At 38.3% G+C, this 24,191-nt stretch overlaps 1 protein-coding gene across 2 annotated transcripts in view; it reads left to right on the forward strand.

Annotated features, from left to right (window-relative positions):
- Window positions 1–1,193: 1,193 nt before the first annotated feature.
- DPY19L4 (dpy-19 like 4) overlaps window positions 1,194–24,191 on the forward strand; it is a 63,891-nt gene continuing 40,893 nt past the window's right edge. The window contains exons 1-6 of one of the 2 annotated variants that reach the window (XM_070382987.1): window positions 1,194–1,329; window positions 6,506–6,616; window positions 14,522–14,646; window positions 17,032–17,122; window positions 17,395–17,516; window positions 17,619–17,764. In XM_070382987.1, coding sequence (XP_070239088.1) covers window positions 1,314–1,329; window positions 6,506–6,616; window positions 14,522–14,646; window positions 17,032–17,122; window positions 17,395–17,516; window positions 17,619–17,764 — 611 coding nt within the window. In that variant the 5' untranslated portion in view covers window positions 1,194–1,313. Of the gene's footprint in view, window positions 1,330–6,505; window positions 6,617–10,834; window positions 11,072–14,521; window positions 14,647–17,031; window positions 17,123–17,394; window positions 17,517–17,618; window positions 17,765–24,191 lie in introns of those variants that run through there. The other variant, XM_070382988.1, reaches the window with a different exon arrangement.

The following is a 24,191-nucleotide window of genomic DNA, read 5'->3' on the forward strand; positions in this document are numbered from 1 at the left end:
AAACAGTATGACAAGTTAGAACTACGCTCCATTGCTGTGGAATACCTAAACTGCACCCTCTCCTCTACACTGGCCGTAGTATTACTGTTTGTAAAAGAATATTATGAAATGCAGATACATTTGTTTAACCATTTGGGCGGTTAAGACACTTAAGTTCCAAGTACAAGCTTTTTTCTTGTAAATGTCTGCTGCTGCTGCTGCTGCTGCTGCTAAGTCGCTTCAGTCGTGTCCGACTCTGTGTGACCCCATAGACGGCAGTCCACCAGGCGCCCCCGTCCCTGGGATTCTCCAGGCAAGAACACTGGAGTGGGTTGCCATTTCCTTCTCCAATGCATGAAAGTGAAAAGTGAAAGTGAAGTCGCTCAGTCGTGTCCGACTCTTAGTGACCCCATGGACTGCAGCCTACAAGGCTCCTCTGTCCATGGGATTTTCCAGGCAAGAGTCCTGGAGTGGGTTGCCGTTGCCTTCTCCGTCTTGTAAATGTCTAGCGGGCTACTAAACCAATGTGCCAACAACCCAAAGGGGTTTTGCCGCGCTCTGAAGGCACTCTGAGGATTCAGGAGCCCTGGCTCAGACTAGCTTGGTGACTTAGACTCGCTGGACCTCCTTTTCCTCTCTGTAAAATGGAGCAGGTACGGGGGCTGGATCTGGATATTCTCTGGACTGTGCGGTGATTAGTCACTCAGTCGTGTCTGACTCTTTGCGACCCTGTGGACTGCTGCCCACCAGGCTCCTATGTCCACTGGGGATTCTTCAGGCAAGAACACTGGAACGGGTTTCCATGGCCTTCTCCAGGGGATCTTCCCGACCCACGGATCGAACTCAGGTCTCCCGCACTGCGGTCGGAGTCTTTACCGTCTGAGCCACCAGGAATACCTGAGTCCAGTCACAGAAGTGCCAGAACGGCCCTCGGGCACCCACCTTTACCGGTGAAGAGAAGTGGGGGGAGGGCCCCAGCGGGAGCCCCTGGGATTTGTCTCCTAGGGGTGTGGGCGGAAGGGCCCGGAGCGCCAGCCGTGGGCGGAGCCACCCTCGCCTGAGCCGCCTTCCTTCCTGCCCGCTCAGGCCCAGGCGCTCCCGCCATACACTCCGGCCAGCCCTCCGCTCCCAGCACTCTGGTTCCAGGGCGGCCCGGGGCGGGGGGACGCGGTTGGCGGCGACACCGGAGGGGGGTGAGTGGGCGGGTCAGGAAGTGGGGGCGCGGCGGCCCGGGAGCGGGCCTGAGGAGAGCCGCGGGGCTCGGCTACGCGGAGGCGGGAGACGCCGGGCGGCGCTGGAGCCACGAGGGAGCCTCCCCGGCCTCCGCGGGGACGATGGCGGAGGAAGAAGGTGACCGGCCCCGGGGTCCGGCGCGCGTACAGCCGCCAGAGGTCTCGGGAAAAAAGGACCGGGAGACCCGGGCGGCGGGTGGCCGCGGCTGTCCGGCGGGAAGGAGCGGGACCGCGGCGAGGGGGGCGGGAGGTGTGCGGAGACATTGAGAGGGAGTGGAGTGGACGGCCTGAAGTCATGCCGGCTCGAGTGGGAGGCAGAAGTGGAGCTTGAAGTTGGAAATCGGGTCGCGAGAGAGAACGCCGTGGGGGGAGTGGCTGAGAGGAAGGGCCGGGAGCTGTTGGTGAGCGGAGCAGGGGACGGACTCGGGTTGAGATGTCGGTCGAGTGCTGAGTGTCTCTTCGGGAGTGAAAGTCGTGTAGCCGAGTGCCCCTCAGGCTGAGTGCGCTCCTGAGAGGTCTGTGGGTGCTGACCAGGTCACCCCCGGGTAAGAGGAGCCGCACGCCAAGTGGGGGGACAGAAAGAGGCTTGGGTTTGGGATGAAAGGGTAAGTGAGGTGGATTGGGAGGAGACGAAGAAGCAGAAACGGAGGAGTGAAGGTCAGCCAATTTCATTTACAGGTTTAGGGGGCGACGGCACAGGGAGAAGGAATGGGTGGCTTTGGGGGGATCCGGAAGCCCGGAGTGCTTTGAGGGTGAAAGTAGGTGGGCTGGAGAAAGCTTTTCACGTCTTCAGGGCCACTGCCAAGACAGCTCACTCAGTGTTGATCCACAGAAGTTGATAGGTATGAGAGAAAAATGGGGAGGTAGGTGGAACTTCGCCAGCGAGAGAGGTTCTAGGAAATATTTGTGTCACATGTTCATAATAGGCACGGTACTTTCAGGCATAGATATAATGATATCGCCTGACTGAGCAGTTAGAGTTTTCATTTTGGAAAATATGATTTTTAACCTTGTTGAGGAGGGTTGTGAACGTGATCTGTTTAGACTGAAACGTTGCTAAACCAGGAATGCAAGAAGGGAGTCTGAAGAATTCAGTGGAAAACAGTTAAAAAAAATTTAATTTTAAGAATTGTTTGTTCTATGACTTGCTGCTCTGTTCCTGCTCTCACTCTTGCTTCATATTTGCCTCCTCCTCCTCTTTAAGTTTTCTGGGTTAAAACTGGTCTAATTTAAGACACTGTACCTAAAAACAGCTTCAAAACTAAACTCTTTGTAGTTGGTAAGGAAGAATGTATTTCTCTTTGTTGCCTTGGTTTTATCTTTGGTTCCAGTATATGTGATACATTTTTTCCTACTTTTTACTTTTCTAACTACCTGCAAATCTCTGGGGGTGGGTTGATAAGCTCACTTATATGTTTCCATGAGAACTTAAAGCATAAAAAAATTAAAACTGCAGTACTAAAAGTCTTCAATATTATATATCATGCTAATGAGAAATTGTTTTAACAGGTTAAAGTTAGACCTAACTAAACAGACATGATATGGAACCAGTTATGATTTCATAAGCCATACAAGTTTGTGAAATTTACTTCCGTGATATAAAGTGAAAAATGACTTTTGTTTGTAGAACCGCAGATAATCCAAAGGAATGATATACATCTTACTTGGAATAATTAATGCATTGAAGTTTTGTTAAGTTATAGTTTGATTCAGCAGACTTCCATATTCCATAAATATTTGGAATATAAATATTTGGCTGTCTAATGTGTTAGCTGTGCTTCCCCAATGGCTCAGCAGGTAAAGAATATGCCTGCAATGCAGGACACAGGCGATACGGGTTTGATCTCTGGGTTGGGAAGATCCCCTGGAGGAGGAAATAACAATCCACTCCAATATTCTTGCCTGAAAAAATCCCATGGACAGAGGAGCCTGGAGGGCTACAGCCCAAAGGGTCGCAGAGAGTCAGACATGACTAAGCACAGCAACAACTAGTAATTAAATTCTTATTTATTGTAATCTAGTAATGTTATTTATAGTAAACCTGTCTGTGTGCTAGGCATTATTCTGAGTACTTTATGTTTATTAGGCACTCCATACTTTTTTTCAAAATGCATGTTATTTGTATTCACTGTATTAAAATTTGACTAAATGGTCTATTTTACTTGTATCCACATGTTTTCTATATTGCTTTTTTGCTTATCATTCACTTCACTTGGACCCTTTTCTTTGTCCCACGTTTTCTCTAAGTAAATACTCTTTGGGAATCTCATCTTCTCTTGATGCTGTAGAGAGGCATGGTATTACATTTGTATATCTTGGAACAAATGTTAGAGCAAAGTGACAGCCTTGAGTAAAGCAGTATCACACTTCTTTTGGAAATTGCTATGTATAGTCTAGATGGACATTTGAAAGCCTGTTTGTAGCCCTGTTAACTGTATGATGTGAAGATCACAGAGCCAGAGACTGAAATAGTAGGTTGTTCCTGTGGCTGTGTTATCATTTTTATTTACTGGACTTTTTATTTACAATGCTAAAATTATAAGATAGCGAAAAGAAAACTTGAATTCTAACCCAGAGCTTTCCTATCAGAATGAATAATCTGGTTTGTCCACTGCATTGGTCTTTGTTGCTTATCCACCTAGGGATTCTGGGCTTTGTTTGTCAATTATGAAGTTAAAAGGTCAGCATAAAGAAAATGAGGTAAAATTTGCATCCAGTCAGTTTTGTTTTATAGTCACAGGCAAAAAGTTTAGGAACAAGATGGAAGAGATTGGTTAAAAAGGTTACTGTATTTCCTAAGTAGTACTTTTTGCTCCCACAATTTAATGCCACTGAAATTGGCATGTCTTAAAATCAGGTATTTAATATGTTAGTGTTTTGTTTTGTTTTCCTCTTGAAAAACTTATAAATAGTGTCTTAAAATATATGACATTTTAGAATCAAGAAAATAGTACTGAAATTCCCTGGCGGTCCATTGCTTAGGACTCTGAGCGTCCACTTCAGGGGTAATGGGTTTGATCTCTAGAGAACTAAGATCCCGCATCCTGTGCAGCATGGATGCAAAAAACAAAACAAAAAACCCCATGTGTGTGCACACTCTATTAAAATCTCTGTAAAGTGATTCATTTTATAGAGAAATTTTTTTTTTTAAAAAAATGATAGCTCTTTGTGAAGAACACTTTTCTGTGAATATCCTCATCCTTGTTATCTTAAATGCATACTTTTAGACTCTGTGTAATAAAAAAAAAAGCCCCATCTAACCCATTGGTCATATATTTTGTTTGGCTTGCCTGGTTGCTCAGACAGTAAAGAATCAGCCTGCAATGCAGGAGACCTGAGTTTGATCCCTGGGTCAGGAAGATACCCTGGAGAAGGAAATGGCAAAGCACTCCAGTATTCTTGCCTGGAGAATCCCATGGACAGAGGAACCTGGCGGGCTCTAGTCCACCATGCCGCAAAGCGTTGGATACAATGAGCGACTAACACTTTAACTTTCAGTAGATTTATTTACTTGATTTCTGAAATTACCCAATTACATTTTTTAAAAAATCTAATACTATTAACGTGTTTAATCATGGATGTGTGTCTACTAAGTAAATGTCTTGTGGTTATAATTTTTTCTTATATTCTTTTTAAATTTTTTATGTGTTTATTGTATTTTTGGCTGTGTTGGTGCTTTGTTGCTGGGCTTTCTGTGGTTGTGGGGTGGAGGACTACTCTCCAGTTGTGGTGCACAGGCCTCTCATTGTGGTGGCTTCTCTTGTTGTGGGGCACAGGCTGTACGGTGCTCAGGCTTCAGTAGTTGTGGTGCACGGCCTTAGTTACCTCGCGGCATGCGGAATCTTCCTGGACCAGGGACCAAACCCACGTCTCCTGCATTGGCAGGCAGATTCTTAACCACTGGACCACCAGGGAAGCCCTGTGTTCTTTTTCAATAAAATTTAAAATGATCGCTGGCATCAAAAGACTTTGTTTGGCTTTACATAAATTTTCATTCTTGTTGACTGCTTCTAACTTTTGCTTTAACCCATAGCAAAATTAAAAGGAAATCATAAATGAGGAACATAATAGTATTTATTAGTTGTCCCAGATTTGTATGCAAAAATGCTCAATATCCATGGTATGACTTTTCTAATGATGTCATTTTTCTGATCTGTTCACTGACTTTGCTACTTAACATGATTATAAAATAAAGAATAAATGATATAAAAATGGTTAAAATTTAGACAAGTCAGACAGAAGCCACTAAGTATATGGTATTTTTTTCCCTCAGTATGTCAGTGTTGAGAGACATTTTTTTTGTTTGTTGTTGAAAGACATTTTAACAAACATATGAATTTGCTTTGAAGCTCTTTTAAAATAAATTTTATTCATTTTCCACAGTAAGAATTAGCCACCTGATATCAGCAATAGTAGCTGATTCATTTCTCCTTTTTTGACTTCTCTTTTTAGACTCATTTTTCTATCCTTAAGCCATTATGAAGAGAAAAGAAAAAACCCTGCTTCTATAGAAAAGAGATAAATTCTTGTACCACCTTCATGATAGTGTTCTATACCTACACGACACAGTCTACCTCATAATTAACTAGGGAGGAAGAGTAATTAGGGAGAATAGTAAATTCTTGTTTAATTTGGAATTTGGTTTACTGATTTGAAAGTACTTTCTGCATTACATTTTTTTTAATCAGTTGTAGAAATAGTAGGTAGTGTAATGGAAAATTTTCTGAGAGCTTCCCAAATATAGGGATTTTTGTAGGTTCAGCCTATTTTCTGATACCTAAATCTCTAAGACTGTTGAATGATAATGATAACACAGCACTGTGAAATTCTGTAGAACCTTCAGGATTTTAAACAAATGAAGTATTATTTTATGATCAATTTATGTTATTATATTTTTATTTTTTAAAAATTGTTAATTCATGAATAATGCATATGATACTCTCAGGTAACTTGAAAAATAAGCCAATTTATTAAATAACACTTTGTTCTCCAGTCATTCTGGAAGAGAGTTTACTTATTTTAGGATGTTTTGAAAATAGCATCATCTCAAGAGAAGAGCTCAGTTTATCAATAAGACTCTGAAAGCATGGATTGGAGGCAGAACTTATATTGTCTTTTGGTTTGTAGGAATGTTTGTTTTGCAGGGAGTGCTAAAATAACTATGAAAAGAGTTATCTTTGGTACTAATAGTTCTTCATGGGACTTTTGCCTTAGTAAAATAAAGGTAAATCAGTTCAAGATACAGACAGAATAATTTGTTACACACATTGTAATAACATCTCAAATATTTTAAGGACCAACTATAGAACTGCGCCAAAGAAAAAAGCCAAAGTCTTCAGAAAATAAAGAATCTGCCAAAGAAGAAAAAATCAATGACACTCCAGTTCCTGAAAGAGCTCCAAAATGTAAGTTAGATTTGGAGGTTTTTTTTACTATTATAAAAATAGTTACGTTGGATAGTATATTTTACAGTAATATTTTAAATTATAAATTAATTTTGTCTTAAGTATGTGGTGATATCAGTCAGCTTTCATTAGGTTTTGCTGTAGAACAATTCCTAAGTGTCACTGGCTTACAGAAAGCGTTTATTTCTGATTAACTTGCATATTGTGGCTGTCAGTTGGCTGGTGAAGCTTCATGTGTCCTGAAGGAACAGTCTCTATTTGGGATGTGTTCTTGTGGCAGAGAACAAGAGCAGGAGACAGGCGGAGTCATGCAGTACCTCCTAAAGGTTTTGCTGAACTGCACACTGTCACTTGTACTTGCATTCTGTTGGCCCAAAGAAGTCATCCAGTCAGTCCAGGCAATGGGATGGAGAAGTTTATTCTGACTACAGGATGCATGGCAAGTCACGTGGTAATCGGCAGGGATGAAGAATCTTTACAGGAAAGGACAAAGTAGTTGGGAGTAATAATAATAGTCTACCACATTCTGGCCTTTTGGTCATAAATATTTATTTCTCTCCCTCAGACAAAATACACTTGGTACCTCCCTGACTCCAAGGAAGACACTCAGTCTTACCTAGTGAGGGCATCAGTCTTGAACCTAAGGTCATCTTATCAGGGTCTATTCAGGGTCAGCTCTGACTCATTCTGATCCAAAATAATTGAAAAAACAAGTTACTTGCTATGTGTCAGGGGTCCCCAAACCCAGTCCTATGTTCAGAGATTGAACAATATAAAACAAAATCAGCAGAGAGAAAAGGCATATGGGTGAAAAGAAACTGGGCAAAAGCTTCCAGGACACAGAGGACATGCATAATTCCTTCAGCCTCAATTTGTGGGATTTGTAGTTTTGTCTGCCTGGGAAGCTTATTAACAACTCTGCTCAGGATTTTTAGTGTGGCTGATCATGTAACCTCTGCTTAATACATGCAAAAGTTCTAGACTCCTAGAAAGAAAGCAGTAGATGTGAAGCATACTGTTTGCACTAAGTTAGACACAGTAAACCACTCATTAGAAAATGATGGGAAACCTTTGGAAATCCAGGTTCCCAAAGACCAAGAGCCTAGCTTTTAAGCAGGCTTTTCTTAGCAAAGCAGTTATAAGCCTGCTATGGTAATCTTTTCTGTACATGTCCCCTTTTCCGTTATACATTTTTGGTTGGAGACAGGATAACCAAAATAAATGCTTCCATTCAGAAAGAGGAAGAGTAAGAGACACATTAAACACTGGTCCACAGCAACTTTTAAATCCTACTAGGTAAATATGAGGTCTTCCTCCTCTGGGGAAGGGAATGTTTCTTGATTAGTTACTAGCTGTTTTTCTTGGGGGTAGTTGCCCAGCTCATTGTTCTTTGTGGATCTTGGCTTTATCCTCTGAAGGTCCTTTCTTTTCCATTATCCTCCTGAACCATATCTGAAAGTGGCTTTGGAGAATATGCCATCCTTAGGAGCTGAACAGCTTTTACAAATAGATTCTTCCCAAAGGGAGTTCAAAGCCAATTTATATGAATTTGTTAAAATAAGATAAACATTTTGGGAGATGGAAAATAATAATCTGTCATATGTGTGATAAATCATTTTATAAAACTGTTTCCTGTGAATAGTTGCAATTTTAGTACTAACTTTTGTTTTTATTACTTTAGATAATAGGATCACAAAAGAGATTATTACTAGAGTACCTTGATTATGAACTGCTTTGATTAGAACAGAACTGGCCCATTTGCCAGCAGACATGAAGAGGAAAATAGGAGTCCGAGCTGTAGTGTTGAAGTTAGTATTGTTAGTCTTTTCAACTGCTGCTGCTGCTGCTGCTGCTGCTAAGTCGCTTCAGTCATGTCCAACTCTGTGCGACCCCAGAGACGGCAGCCCACCAGGCTCCCTCGTCCCTGGGATTCTCCGGGCAAGAATAGTGGAGTGGGTTGCCATTTCCTTCTCCAATGCATGAAAGTGAAAAGTGAAAGTCAAGTCGCTCAGTCGTGTCCGACTGGCAGTGACCCCATGGACTGTAGCCTACCAGGCTCCTCCGTCCATGGGATTTTCCAGGCAAGAGTACTGGAGTGGGGTGCCATTTGAGAAATACTTTAAGTAACAAAGGCTGATAAAGATGAATCCTTAGGGCAATGACCAAATCAAGGGCATGACTGGTCACATAGTCTGTTAAAACGTATGAGGTTTAAAGTAGTTCCTAGTAACTCCTTTCAGTTGAATAAAGCACTCAGGGGAAAAGAACAAAAGGTGTGGCTTTTGTAACAAATAAGCAAAGCTTGATTAGTTCAAAATGCATGTAGTTAAATCTCTGAGAGAAGCATATCTAGAAGAAAAATTTGGGGTATAGTTATTGGAGAACAGAGCTGACTGGAATCAAGTAGGTAAAAAACCAATAAAATTGTTTTTTCTTTGCAAAAATGAATGATTTAATTTTGTAAAATTAAGGTACAACTTACAATAAAATGCACAGAATCATAGGTATTAAGTGAATTTTAGTACTTGAATACAATTAACATACGTAACATTTCTCTTATCCCAGAAAGTTCTTTTGTATCCCTTTCCAGTAGAGTTCCCCTGTGCCCCCTAAAACAACCACTCTTCTGATATTTTTCAATATTGATTAACTTTGCATGTTATAGAATTTCATGTAAATAGAATCACACAACATACATGCCTTTGTGTCTGGATTCTTTTACTTAGTTCAGTGTTATTCTTAAAATGTAATCATTTTGAGATTCATTCATCTTGCTGTAAGAGTTTATTCCTGCTTTTCTAGTTGGATATTTGAGTAATTTCCAGGATTTAGCTATTATGAATAAGGCTGCTATGAAAACTTGTACCGGTCTTTTTGTGGATATCTATTTTTATTTCTCTTGGAGAAGGAAATGTCAAGCTACTCCAGTATTGTCTGGGAAATCCCATGGACAGAGTAGCCTGGTGGGTTACAGACTACGAGGTCACAAAGATTCAGACATGACTTAGCAACTAAACAACGCAACAATTTTTATTTCTCTTAGGTAAATACCTAGGCAAATTGTCAGCTAAGCTTAGAGAGAGACATACTGTCAACAGAGCTGCCAGCCTAGGTTAAGAAGAACCCAACTATTCATGTCAATGGTGTTTGAATTCCCAACTTTCTACATTCAGGAAGCAGGCCGAATAGGCTGCTCTTAGGGTATCTTTCTTGAGGAGTAAGTGTTTTTTGCCTTTGAAGGGAAGTAGATATTTGTGATGAACGGGGCAAACCCTGATGGATTCTTCAGTTCACAAATATTTTCTCCCTTCCCTGAAAATGCGTTATATGTTCTTTCCCATTACGGTGTTGATTCGGAGTGCCTCTCTGAAACAGAGTGTACTTCCCTACCCCATTGTCAGGTTTATATATGTGACTTGCCTGAGCCAATGGACTGTGAGTTAAAGTAGCAGTGTACTTGTTCTAATCAGAAATTGGAAGAGGCATTGTATGTTTTTGCCTGTTCTGATCTTTTCCTCTGTAATGAGAACAGCATGTCCCAAATAGGGACTGATTCCGTTCTGGAACTCTGAAGATACAAGAAGAGCCATAGCTAATCTAAAATCTGGAATTGAGTGGAGAGTGACTGCTGATCCAAAATCCATAGTAACATAAGTGAGAAACAAATATTTGTTTTCTAAGCCATTGGAAGTATGGGGGTCACTTCTTTACTACAGCAAAGCCAACTAATACAGTGATCATTTAATGTTTTGGAAAATACAGTATAAGCAATTGTTCTATTAAGCAATTTAGAGATAGCTACTATAGAACAGTATTTTCCCCCAACTACAAAAATGTGTTTTTAGGATCAAAAATGTGGAAATAGAGAAAAGTATAATAAAAATAAAATATATGCATAATTCTACTAGATAATAGCTATTAAAATTTTGACAAGTACTGCTTATATTTTTTCAATGTGTTTGTACTTTTTTCTTTTGTTTATTTTACTTTTTGTGAAATTGAATACTATGTTTTTTTTTTTTTTTTTTTGGGGGCTGTGTGGCTTATGGGATCTCAGTTCCCTACAAGGGAGTTAATTTGGGGTTGAAACATACAGAAGTTTTTTGATTAGGCCTGTTTGTGACTAATGTAACTTAACTGGAAATCAGTCCTTTACTTTCCAGTTTTCCAATTTTAAATGGTAATTTTTTTTTTTTTTTTTTTGGCCATGCTACACAGCTTGCTGGATCTCAGTTCCCTAACCAGGAATTGAACCCTGGTTGGGCCATGACAGTGAAAGCCCGGAATTCTAACCACTAGACCACCAGGGAACTCCCATGATAATTTTTAAATAAATAATTTCCAGGACCCAGAGCTCTTTATTTTCTCTAAAACATATATACTTATACACTGAACAGTGATAGCTTGATTCCAGCTTTGACTCTACAGAATCTTCACAAACAAAATAGTACGAAGGTAAGGCATTTATATGTAGGATTTGGTTGAATATATTTTTTGTAATAGCCCTTGATTATCAGGATTAATTTTCATTGTCCAGGAATTATTTTAAAAGATACAGGAAAAGATACATGTTTAGAAACTGTATAGTACTTTTACCAAATTACCATGTTAGGTAAGTTTTCTTGTAGTCTTTTTATAGGTTACGTTGTGTCAACACTGCTTTAATTAACTATCTTATATATTTTTGCAAGTATGCTTTTTAGCCCAATAATAATAACTATTATTTACTGAGCTCTTGCTTTGTGCCAGGGCAAATGCTTTCCATTTGCTATTGGAAACAGTAATTGTAAAATAATTGTGTCATGCTGATTCTTTTTAAAAAACATTTATTTGCATATTTATTTTCATCTTTGGCCAAGTCAAATGACTTGTGGGATCTTGGTTCCCTGACTGGGGATTGAACCCTCGCCCTTGGCAGTGAAAACAAAGTCAACCACTGAATCGCCAGGAAATTCTCTGATTCTAATATTTGATTTATTGGGTAGTATCTTTCAAGCATTTTTAATATAGTTCTTATTAATTTACTGATATCTAGCTAGTATTTTGGCACCTCACTCCGGTTCTCTTGCCTGGAAAATCCCATGGATGGAAGAGCCTGGTAGGCTGCAGTCCATGGGGTTGCGAAGAGTCGGACACGACTGAGCGACTTCACTTTCACTTTTCACTTTCAGGCATTGGAGAAGGAAATGGCAACCCACTGCAGTGTTCTTGCCTGGAGAATCCCAGGGACGGGGGAGCCTGATGGGCTGCCGTCTCTGGGGTCTTACAGAGTCGGACACGACTGAAGTGACTTAGCAGCAGCAGCTAGTATTTAATGTCTCTGATGTGCTATGCATACCAGTATTTATTAAATAATTTATTAAGCTGCAGTTTTAGTTTAGCTAAATTCATAAGTTAACAGGTTTGTTTTTACAAACCTGTCAGTCATTCAGCAACATAACACTGGGCATTGGACCTTGAGGCCTGGGCTTAATTTACTGAATCTTTTTTTTTCCCCTGTAGTTTTATTGAGATATAATTGACATACAGCACAGTATATGCATAATGATTTAACTTGCATACATCATGGAATAATTATCACAAAAGTTCATTAGATACAGAATTAAAGAAATAGAAATTACAGAATTAAAGAAATACAAAAAATTTTTTCATTGAGAACTCTTAAGCTTTACTGTCTTAACAGCTTTCATATATACCATAGCAATATTAATTATATTTACCATATAGTGCATTGCATCCCTAGTACTTATTTATCTTACAGCTGGAAGTTTGTACATTTTGACTACCTTCATTCAGTTCCCTCTTCCCCACCTCTCACCTCTGGTAACCACAAGTCTGATCTTTTTCTCTCTGAGTTTGTTTTTGAAGTGTAATTGACCTACAACAATATGTTAGTTCCTGTTACACAACATAGTGAATCGATAGTTCTGTAGATTTCAAGATGGTGACCACCGTAAGTCGCCTTGCCATCTGTTAGCATACAAAGATGTATTCTGTCTACCAGGGGGACAGTGGCCGGGAGGAATTGTTATCGAGTTTGAGATTGATGTGTACACACTGCTGTGTTTAAAATGAATAACCAACAAAGACCTACTGCATATCACTGGGAACCCTGCTCAGTGTTATGTGGCAGCCTGAATGGAAGGGGGGTTTGGGGGAGAGCAGATACGTGTATATGTACAGCTGAGTTGCTTTGCTGTGTAACTGAAACCATCAAAGCATTGTTAATTGCCTATACTCCAAAGTAAAATTAAAAGTTTTTTTTAAAAAAGATATATAATTATTGACTATAGTCCCCGCACTGTACATTTCATACCTGTGATTCATTTATTTTGCAGCTAGAAGTTTGTATGTCATAATCCCCTTCATCTATTTCTTCATCCCCCCACTTCTCTGCTGTCTGGCAACCACCTGTTTGTTCTCTGTACCTGACTTTCTTTCTGCTTTGTTATGTTGTTCGTTTGGTTTTTTTAGATAACACATATAGATGAAATCATATAGTATTTATTATTATTATACTGAATCTTAATAGTTGTAGAAGGGTTAATCATCCTGTGTATAGAAAATTCACATGTGTTCTCTGCTTTTGACAAGAAGTATTTACATATATATATATATAACAGTTGTGTATGATGTTTTAAATATATAATCATCAACAATCATTACCTTGTATAATTCAAAGAGCTATAATTTGTAGTATGTGAAGTATTCTTCAATACAAAATTACTTGATAAGGGAAAAAAATAACAATAGTAATTCTAAATGAACCTGAATTTTTTTCTCTAGATATTTGGTAGTACATTCCTTTTACTCCTTTTTTTAAATTGATAGACTTATTTATTTTTTTAAACTTTTTCTTTTGTATTGGAGTATAGCCAATTAACAAACAATATTGTGATAGTTTCAGGTGAATACTGAAGAAATTCAGCCATAATATACATGAATCCATTGTGTATTATGTATATAATATGTATAATATACATGTGTCAATTCTACCCTGATAGACTTTAATTTTTAAAACTATTTTTAATTTATAGAAGAATTGAGTAGATAGTATAGTACAGAGTTCCTATCTTGCACACCCCCCATAAGAATTTTCCCTATTAGTAACATTTTATATTAGTATGGTTCATTTGATACAAATAATGAATCATTTTATTGATACATTATTTTTGTTTTAGCATCAATAATATATATTATTAATTTTATTAGAGTATAGTTGCTTTCAGTCGCTTTAGATACTTTTTTTTTTTTAAGTGGTTGATAGAATATTCCATATACTATCTTGTGTGCTCAGTTACTCAGTTGTGTCTGACTCTCTGCAACTTAATGGACTGTAACCCACCAGGCTCTTCTGTCCATGAGATTTCCCAGGCAAGAATACTTGAGTGGCTTGCCATTTCCTCTTCTAGGAGATATTCCCAGCCAAGGGATCAAAACCGCCTCTCTTGTGTTGGCAGGTGGATTCTTTACCACTGTGCCACCTGGGAAGCCCTCAATATATTAACTGAAGTCCATACTTTCTTTAGTGTTCACATAATGTCCTTTTCTGTTAAAAAATAAGGGATCACATTCAGGATACCACATTACATGTAGTTATAATGTCTCCGTAGACTTTTCTTGGCTGTGACAATTTCTCAGACTTCCCTTATTTTTGATGACCTTGACAGTTTGGTGGAGTACTGACCAGGTTTATTGTAGGATACCCCTGTATTGGAATTTGCTGTTTTTCTAGTGATTAGACTGGGATTATGTGTTTTGGGTAGGAAGACCACAGAGTTAGAATGCCATTTTTGTCAAACCACATCAAGGATGCATACTACCTTTGATTACTTTTTCTTTTTAATAGAATTACATACATATAAATGTCATCCATCACTGATTACTTTTAATATGCCGTTTCAGATATATTATTTCAGCGCTTTGCAAAGATATTTATTGGCTGTCTTGCAGCAGTTACTAGTGGTATGATGTATGCTCTCTATTTATCAGCGTATCATGAACGGAAATTCTGGTTTTCAAACAGGCAGGTAAGAAGAAAGAATTTTGAGCATATGAACATTTGCTACAGTATTTAATATTAATTTTAAAAATGTGTTTTCCAGGGAGCCAAAACATAAAAATGCATGGTAATATGACAAGTGTTTTCTTATGTTGTGGCTATAAGCCATTAGGAACAAAATGGTATAGAAGCTATTTTGAGTCATGGTATCAACCTGAAAGGTATAATAGATTGTATTTCAAGGTCATAGAATAGAAACAATGAGGGTGCTTTTCTTCATACAGTTGATTTATCAGGGACTTTTTAAAAAAATTTTTTAATTGAAGGATAATTGCCTTACAGAATTTTGTTGTTTTCTGTCATACATCAACATGAATCAGCCGTAGATACACCCATGTCCCCTCCCTCCTGAACCTCTCTCCCTTCTCCCTCCCCATCCCACCCTTCAGCCTGTCTCAGAGTCCCTGTTTCTAAGTCACACAACAAATTTATCAGGAACTTTTTGATGACAGTGAAATGTTATAAAGTCTAGTCAGCTTTTTAGTAGTTTTGGTAGTTTACGTTTATATAACATTCTGTGGAGGTTTCAGCATCAAAATATTTTAATTTTTTGATTACATGATTAGAAAGAATGTCTGGAGGTACTGAAAATGATTAGCAGACATAATGGTATTTATTAAAATGTTGCCTCATATTAGTATGTTTTATGTTTGGTTTTAAATCGTGTATAACCCACAGACATTTGCTATGGTTATATTCATAATTCATTTGGCCTTTGAATAAGTTTGTTTTCAGACTTATCTTTGCAGTCACATATATCTGTAATATGCATTGGCAAAGTTCACAGTGTTACTACTTGATTTTAAAGATTTTTTGTTTTTGTTTTAGGGGAAACTCTTTTGTTGGTGTTCTTATTTTTGAGCGAGTAGTCAAGCTGACTATATGTTTTTCGGACATTGATTTATCTAACAACACCTAAACATTTAACTGTATTGATTTGACCAAGACTTTTGCAAGGCCTATTTCCTTGAAAATAGTAGTTTTCAACACTGGATGTGCAGTAGATTCATCTGGGATGATTTACAAACTAACTCACAGATTCTTAGGTGAAGCGGAGAGAGTATCTGGGATCAATATTGCACAGAGTCTTTCCACGTGATTCTGTTACGTAGGCAGAATTGAGAACAACAAGGGTTTGGTAATCTAGAAGTCATTCATGAAGAACTGTTTTCCAGAGCATTGTGATGAGTCAGGGGTATTGGCATCATCTGGGAGCTTTTTCAGAGTTGCAGATTCTCAGGCCACACTTTAGAATCAGAATCTGTCTTTGAATAAGATCTTTAGGAATTTATATGCACATTTAATTTGAGAAGCACTGATTAAGAGTTTACATCTTTGAAAATGTACAAAGAAAATCCTGTATCCATTCATAAAAAATGATTTTCAGGAAATTTATTTAAACTAGTAAACTCTAAATGAGAAAAAAAGAGCTCGGAAAAAGGGCTCTAGATCTGGTCAAACAGATCTAGAAAAGATTTTATATGAGATTCACAGTGCATAATGACCACCTAAATTCTGAAGAGCCTTGCAATTAAGAAATTCATTTGACTTTCTTTAATCTAGCTTTTACACAACTTATTTAACCACAGAACTCTTTTGAGATAACACTCCTTTAATCTTAAGAAGTTCTATTGATCAAACTTTGGGGAAACTGCTCTGATATTGTTTGTATCATACAAATGATATGATACAATTTTATCAAATTATGATAAAATTATTCATGAAAATAACTGTTTCGTTTAAAAGATTATTGATTTGTGAAAGTTTGATTCAGCATGAAAAGCACAGATTTCAGTGTTTTTGACTACCTATATTCTTGGTTTGTTATAGTCCGGTTTAGAAATTTTAAGATTTATTTACTTTTCTGGAAGTTCATTTGAAAATCACAGATTAGTTATCTGCTGCTCTTCTAAACCCCTAATTATGGGCTTGCTTTTCTGGATACATAGGGAAATGGAATAGTAATAGAAAAATAATACTTTCTTCTTAAACTTATATTTTTATCATGGACTTGTGACACCTCAGCTGTCATTTTTCATTACCTGCCATACTATTCTTGTGCTCCTATGATAATACTTTGGGTTTTCCTTCTAGATTTTTCTTATATATAATAGGCAGGTAACTTATGAGTTACAATCCAGTTTAAACCTTAGGTGTTTCATTAAAGTGATTGCCAGATTATGGAAAAGTTTAACCTCATTAATATGGCCAATAGTGATTAAAGGAAAATTCAAATATGTCTTTGGATAAAAGGATAAATAAATAACATTAATTTGGAATATGAGGAGAGAAAAAGATCGCAGTTGAAATTTAAGTCACTGAGTATTTAAATAATCATTTAATTTTTTTTTAGGAGCTTGAACGGGAAATCACATTTCAGGGTGATAGTGCCATTTATTACTCTTACTATAAAGATATGTTAAAAGCACCTTCATTTGAAAGAGGTATGATAACTACATTTGTATATTTAATAACAGTGTTTTCCTAAAATAAAGCATTGTTCTTCTGTGTGGGAGCTCTTGAATGTGGAGGTTTGTCTCAGAATATAGATACTGTGCTTTTTATGTAGTTAATTTAAAAATTGTAAAAAGAAGGCACAGAGTATTATATTTTGATATCCTTCTTGATAATAAAGTATTTAATGACCTCTGAATAACATATTCAATTTTCATAAAAGCAGAATAAATAACCTGGAGAAAAATTTTTCTGACTTTAGGTGTGTACGAACTGACGCACAATAACAAAACTGTCTCTCTGAAGACTATAAATGCAGTTCAGCAAATGTCTCTATATCCAGAACTTATGGCCAGCGTTTTATATCAGGCAACTGGTAGCAGTGTATGTGTCTCTTTTGACTTTAATATTCATTTTCTCACATATTTATGAATATTCAAAATTATATACTGTCATCCTGTTGTCTCCTCTTTTTTCCCCAATTAGGAGATTATTGAGCCAGTATATTTCTATATTGGCATTGTTTTTGGATTGCAAGGAATATATGTTACTGCTTTATTTGTTACAAGTTGGCTTATGAGTGGAACTTGGCTAGCAGGAATGCTAACAGTTGCATGGTTCATTATTAACAGGTAAGAAAGGTGTTTTTAATGAAACTTTACAATTTTTTGTGACTGCAGTAGTCAGAGTTCTAAACATGGCTCCCCCCCTCCAAACTTTACATGCCCCTAATTCCTACCTGTGAATATGAGATATCATTCCTGTGGTTGGGTTATGTTGTACAGCAGAGTTGACCTTAAGGTGGGATGATTACCAGGTGGGCCTGTTCTAATCGTGTGAGCCTTTAAAAAGTGAGCAGCTTTCTGTAGCTGGTACAGAAGGGAAGTCAGAGATACTTGAAATGTGAGAATTTGATGCCTTGTTGCTGGATTGAAGTGAGGAGGAAATGAATTCTGCCAACAACCAGTGAGCTTGTAGAAGGGCTACAAGGCCTGGGTGAGAACTATAGCCCCAATTGCTGCTTTGATTTTAGCCTTAGGAGACAGTAGTCTTAGCCTTAGCCTTAGCCTTAGCCTTAGGAGAACAGAGAATCCAGCCATACTGTGCTGGGTTTGTGAGCTAATAAATTTGTGTTCTTTCAGCCACTACATTTCTGGTCATTTGTCATGCAACAGCTGAAAAATAAAACACTTATCTCTACCTCTCTTTTTTTTCCAAACATAGCAACATTGGCATACATGGATACACCTCCTCTTTCTTCATTTATTTAAAATTGATGACATGGCTTCATGAAAAGAGGAAGAGGCATCAGTTGTATCAGTTTTAAGCCAACCACTTTATTTATGAATTAATAAATCCATTAATTTGGATTAATGTGTGCTTTAGATTAATAACTCTATTCCTTTTGGTGATCAGAGGAGTACCACTTCTTTAATAGTGAAGTACAAAGAGAGAAGGGGATGGGGTTTCTTTGAATTAGAGGGCTGAAGTTTTCTTGGCATTGGTCAGTGTCAAAAACTTGTTTTTTCAATGACCCTTGTTTTGCTTTTGAAAAGCACTTCCTCTACACAGCACAGCACTTTCTCCCCGTAACACTTAATGTGATTAAATTTTAGAATATGAGACATTTCTTTTGTTATACATTTTCCTTTGGCAACTGCCAAATGAAAAATATGATACTTCCATGTTATTGAGATTCAGATATGGGCTATATTTGTAACTGGGCTTTGTTTAGGGTCATATGCTGGCAACAGTTGATGTAAGGGATTTGAAAAATCTTCCTTAGAGCCTTCCCTGGTTGCTCAGTGGTAAAGAATCCGCCTACCAATGCAGGAGACATGGGTTTGATCCCTGATCTGGGAAGATCCCACATGCCGCCGAGCAACTAAGCCCTTGCACTGTAGCTACTGAGTTTGTGCTCAGGGCCAGGAGCTGAAACTACTGAGCCCATGTGTCCTGGAGCCCATGCTCCACAACAGGGAAGTGCTACCGCAGTGGAAGGCCCGTGCACCACCACTAGAGAGCAGCCCCTGCACACCACAGCTAGAGAAAGCCCACGCAGCAATGAAAGCCCAGCATAGCCAAAACCAAAACAACCTTCCTTAGTGGTTTTCAAGTATAGCTTGCCAGCTTTATGAGTCGGGTATGTTTCTTCTTAAAAGTACGGGGATGGGGGGCTTTCCTGGTGGCTCAGTGGTAAGAACCCACCTACTAATGCCAGAGTCCGGGGTTTGATCTTTGGGTCAGGAAGATCCTTTGGAGAAGGAAATGGGAACCCATTACAGTATCCTTGCCTGGGAAATCCCATGGACAGAGGAGCCCGCTGGGCCATGTAGTCCTTGGCATTGCAAAAGAATTGGATAGTTGGACACAACTTAGCAACAAAACAACAATTATTTAAAATAGAGACCTTCTAAAAGGATTGCTTTCTAGGCTATCTGATGTATAAATAGATCAGCCCCAAACTTAAGAACAACAGACATTCTGTCTCACCATTTCTGAGGGTCAGGAATCCAGAGCGGCTTATCTGGGTGGTTCTGGCTCAGGGTTCCATGTGAGATTGAGTCAGTAATTGGTTGGGGCTGTAGTAATCTGAAGGTTTGACCGGCCTGGACCATTTTTACTTTTCACTCATGTGGCTTTTGCAGGAAGCCTCAGTCCCTCACTGGGTGTTGTCTTGGAAGGCCTTAGTTTCTCATCATGTAGACCTCTGCAGAGGGCTGCTCACAACTTGGTTTAAGGTGAATGATGCAAGAAAGAGTGGGGTGAATGTGTCATAGTGGAAGCCAGGTGTCTTTTATAACCTAACCTCAGAAATGATAGAACATCATTCTGCCATATTCTGTTGGTCATATAGATTGACCATGGCACAATGTGGAAAGTGGCTACATGGGTTATTAATATCGGGTTGCTGTTCAGCCGCTAAGTTGTGTCTGACTATCGTGACACCATGGACTGTAGCCTGCCAGGCTCCTCTGTCCATAGGATTTCCCAGGCAAGAATAGTGAAGGAGGTTGCCATTTCCTTCTCCAGGGGATCTTCCCGACCTAGGAGGCAGGGGCTATTGTGAACCATGTTGGAGACTGGCTTTAATACTCATTTCATTTAATCCCTAGATCTTTCTTCATCACAAGTTCAAAGAGAAAGACCAGGCAACTTTTCCATGTAAAAATAACAGCAATTAAAAAATAAATAAGACTCCCTGTCAAAATATTTTAAAGATCTTAGTGAGAATTGTAACAAAATTACCTTATTATAATTTGGTTGCCTTATTTAATGACACAATAAATATATCCTGGGTAGCTGGAGCAGGACTTAGGTAGAAAAATTAATCTGATATATCTCTGTTAAAATGTATCTTTTAGCAATTTAGAAATTCTTAGCAAGTAGTTTTTCTATATGTTTGTTTTCCATTGTTTATTTTTTGGTATATATTTTTTTTCTGTTTTTTTGGCCACATGTTGCGTGGCTTTGGGATCTTAGTTCCCTGACCAGAGATTGAACCTACCTCCCCTGCAGTGGAAGCAGAGTCTTAACCACTGGACCACCAGGGAAGTCCCATGTTGGTATATATTTTATATGGCAAAATATATTTTAATGCCAAGAAAGACTATGCTATCTTTTTTATTCATCAGCTTTGGTTTATATATGATTGCCTGGAAAAGTATAAAAAGACACGAGTTATTCCATTTTGAGTATTAGTTGTGTTCTTAATGACATTTTGTGTTCCTTAATATTAGAATTAGAAGGCAGGATAGTAAAATAGCTCCTGTTTGTTCAAATTGAAGGATGTAGGCATACTAGAAAATTCAAGAAAATTTCAAGAAGTAGCACTGTGTATACAGTAGTGGGAAGAAGTAAAATGATTCCCTCTGAATAGTCTTATCACCAAAATGGGGTAATCTGAGTCCAGTCTTCATGTATAAGGAATACAGAAATTGCTCTTGGTCCTCACTGACCTTCTCATCTCAAATATATACCAGAAAATCACTTTCAGTGGACCCAACTTTGTATTTGAAGAGCAAAAAAATTATATCTGATTAAAAGTCTATACTAAGTTTAATCTTTGGCCAAAAAAAGATTACTAAACACATTGGTGATTAATAAAAGGTAAAATGCAAGGAATGCACATGTTGCAGAGTTGACAGAAAACAGTGGTAACACGTGGTGCTGGATCTATAATAATCTTACTGGAATACTCCAGGTACTTGTGGAATTATAAGGTTTTCAATTTTAGATTCCGGTTTTTCTGAGGAATTTCATTTTATCCAAAAAAGTAATTTTAAAAATAAGGGAAGATTTCACTGCCTCAGTAGTAGTATTTGTAATAAAATGAAAGATTAGAAAACAACCTAAATATAATGGAACTAATAGGTAAACTATAATATGTTGATGCAAGAGAACATATAGCTATTTGAAATGATACTGATATTGCATAGGTATTTTTCAGCTTTCACACATGATACATAGACATGCCAGGCTGTTTTTCACATCTAATCTAAATCAGTGTTTGTGAGCTTCCCTTTTGGCTCAGTGGTAAAGAATCCACCTGCCAGTGCAGGAGACATGGGTTCCATCCCTGTCCAGGAAAAGCCGGTGGGCCACAGCTGTTGAGCCTGTGCTCCAGAGCCTGGAACCACAGCTGGTGAGCCCACCTGCTGCAACTGCCGGAGCCTGTTCATCCTAGAGTCTTTGCTATCTAACAAGAAGTCCACACACCACACCTGGACAGTGGCCCCCACAACTAGAGAAAAGCCCATGGCAGGCAAAGACCCAGCACAGCTGAAAAGCAAATAAAAAAGTCAGTGTTTCTCAAGCTTCACATATGTATATTTAAAACTTTATAATCATGGATTTCATGTGTTGACTTAAATAATCTGAATGATGCGTGAATGTGTGCTCAGTCACTTCAGTTGTTTCCGACTTGGTGACCCCATAGACTGCAGCCCGCCAGGCTCCTCTGTCTGTAGGATTCTCCAGGCAAGAATGCTGGAGTGGGTTGCCATGCCCTCCTCTAGGGGATCTTCTCGACCCAGGGATTGAACCCGTGTCTCCTGCATTGGCAGCTGGGTTCTTTACCACTAGCACCACCGGGAAACCCAATTTGAATGCTGATGTTACTTAAATATAAAACATAAAACTATGTTTCCAACTCCTTGTGATGAAAACATTTATGATAGTATTGAAACCAATTTACTAATGAAGTAACAAACTAGTAAAATATTAACTAGAAACATTAATGTGAAAAATGATATTTTGCTAAAGCCAAATTTCTACTCAGCATGTATATAGTACCGGAGCTTCCCTGGTGGCTCAATGGTGAAGAATCCACCTGCTAATGTAGGAGATTATGTGGGTCAGGAAGATCATCTGGAGACAGAAATGACAGTTCACGCCAGTATTCTTGCCTGGGAAATCCCATGGACAGAGTAGCCTAGCAGTCTACGGTCCATGGGATTACAAAGAATCAGACACGACTGAATAACATATACCAGTTCACTAGGTTCTTTTGAGTATGGCAAACCTACATGACTGAGTACTGTGAGATGACTCAGATCTCATGTTGCTCTGTTATCCATTATGAAATTTTTTTTTTTTTTACCATAGTGATCTGTACATTTTGTTTTTACTTGGCAATACATCACTTACTATTAAGAAAACCATGTCATGTTTTTTTTTTTCTGATTAACCCAAGGCAGTTGAAGTAATACTCTGTAACCAATTGGATTATTAACACAAACATGAAAGTGAGTCCTGATCTTTTGGCAATAATGAGTTACAAAGTGGTCATCCAGTTGATTCAGGTTATGTTTATGCTATGATGTATTTGAAATGAAAACACAAAAACTCAGAGTTGGCTGTCTCTGGGAATATATCCGTAGGCCTGGTTGATGAAAGTAGTTATTATTTGAACTGCTGGTTTGTGCTGCTCTCTGCTCGACACTGCCACTGGGGAGAAAAAGTAAGTCTCACTGGATTTTGTCACATCCCATTGTTATCCTTCTGGTGCTTACAGCCACCAGGGATGGTGGTGTGGGGAAGAACGTTGAGTAACGCAGGCATTCAGGACTGGGGCTGTGAGGAGGCTTGTTCATGTAGAGAATAACTGGCAGAGTTGCTCAGTTTTTGCTGCAGTGACTAAGAAGGTTCCCTCATCCCTTCCCAGATAGTGTTTCTGGTGCACAGTGTTGTAGGTTTCACTGTACTGATCTGTGCGTTGGGTAGGGGTAGTGAATGAGTCTTTGGAATGAGGATTACAGGTTCAGCTTCCCAATTCTGGGCTGGTAGAGTGGTTGGCAAAGTCCTGACTTGAGAATAGACATCCTCTCCTTCCTGTTTGTTGACTACTGACATGGTGAATATCTTGTTTTGTGTTTTAGAAAGCCAACTTTCACAACAAATTTTCAGAAGTAATATTGTATGAGAATAGGTGGTCTTTAGAATACATGATATTCACAAAATGGTATTGAAGCAATCACATCTGAAGAAGAAATACTCCATACATAATAAAATAAATTCCAATTGGGTTAAAGAATTAAAAGTAAACAATGAGACCAATAATCTCTATACAAAACCATTGGTTCCTGTTTTTAAAAACTGTAGTAGGTAAAGTCAAAAACAAGGTAAGTATATAACAATAGGGAGGAACTGGTTAGATTATGATAAACATGTATAGTTATGTACCATGACCATTCAATGTTCTTGAAGTTTATGGGCGTATATATTATAGAAGGATGCTCATATTGTTAAGTAAAAATTGATCACACAGAGTTATAAAAGAGGAACGATCTAATACTGTTGACTAGGTTCTAGAAAATGTATTGTTTTTCAACTTGTATTTCATTTGATCTTCATGTTTTTAATATGTGTGTATATATATATTTTCAATTACATATACATTCATAGAACACAGGTTATTTTCTAATACTTTCTAGCAGTTTTGAGGTATAATTGATATAGAATAAGCTGTACATATTTAAAATGTACCAGTTGATAATTTTAGATGTTTAGACACACTTGTGAAACCATCAACAAAATCAGTATAATGTTATCACCACC

Source organism: Bos mutus, chromosome 14 (assembly GCF_027580195.1).
Source record: "Bos mutus isolate GX-2022 chromosome 14, NWIPB_WYAK_1.1, whole genome shotgun sequence".
Taxonomy (NCBI): Eukaryota; Metazoa; Chordata; class Mammalia; order Artiodactyla; family Bovidae; genus Bos; species Bos mutus.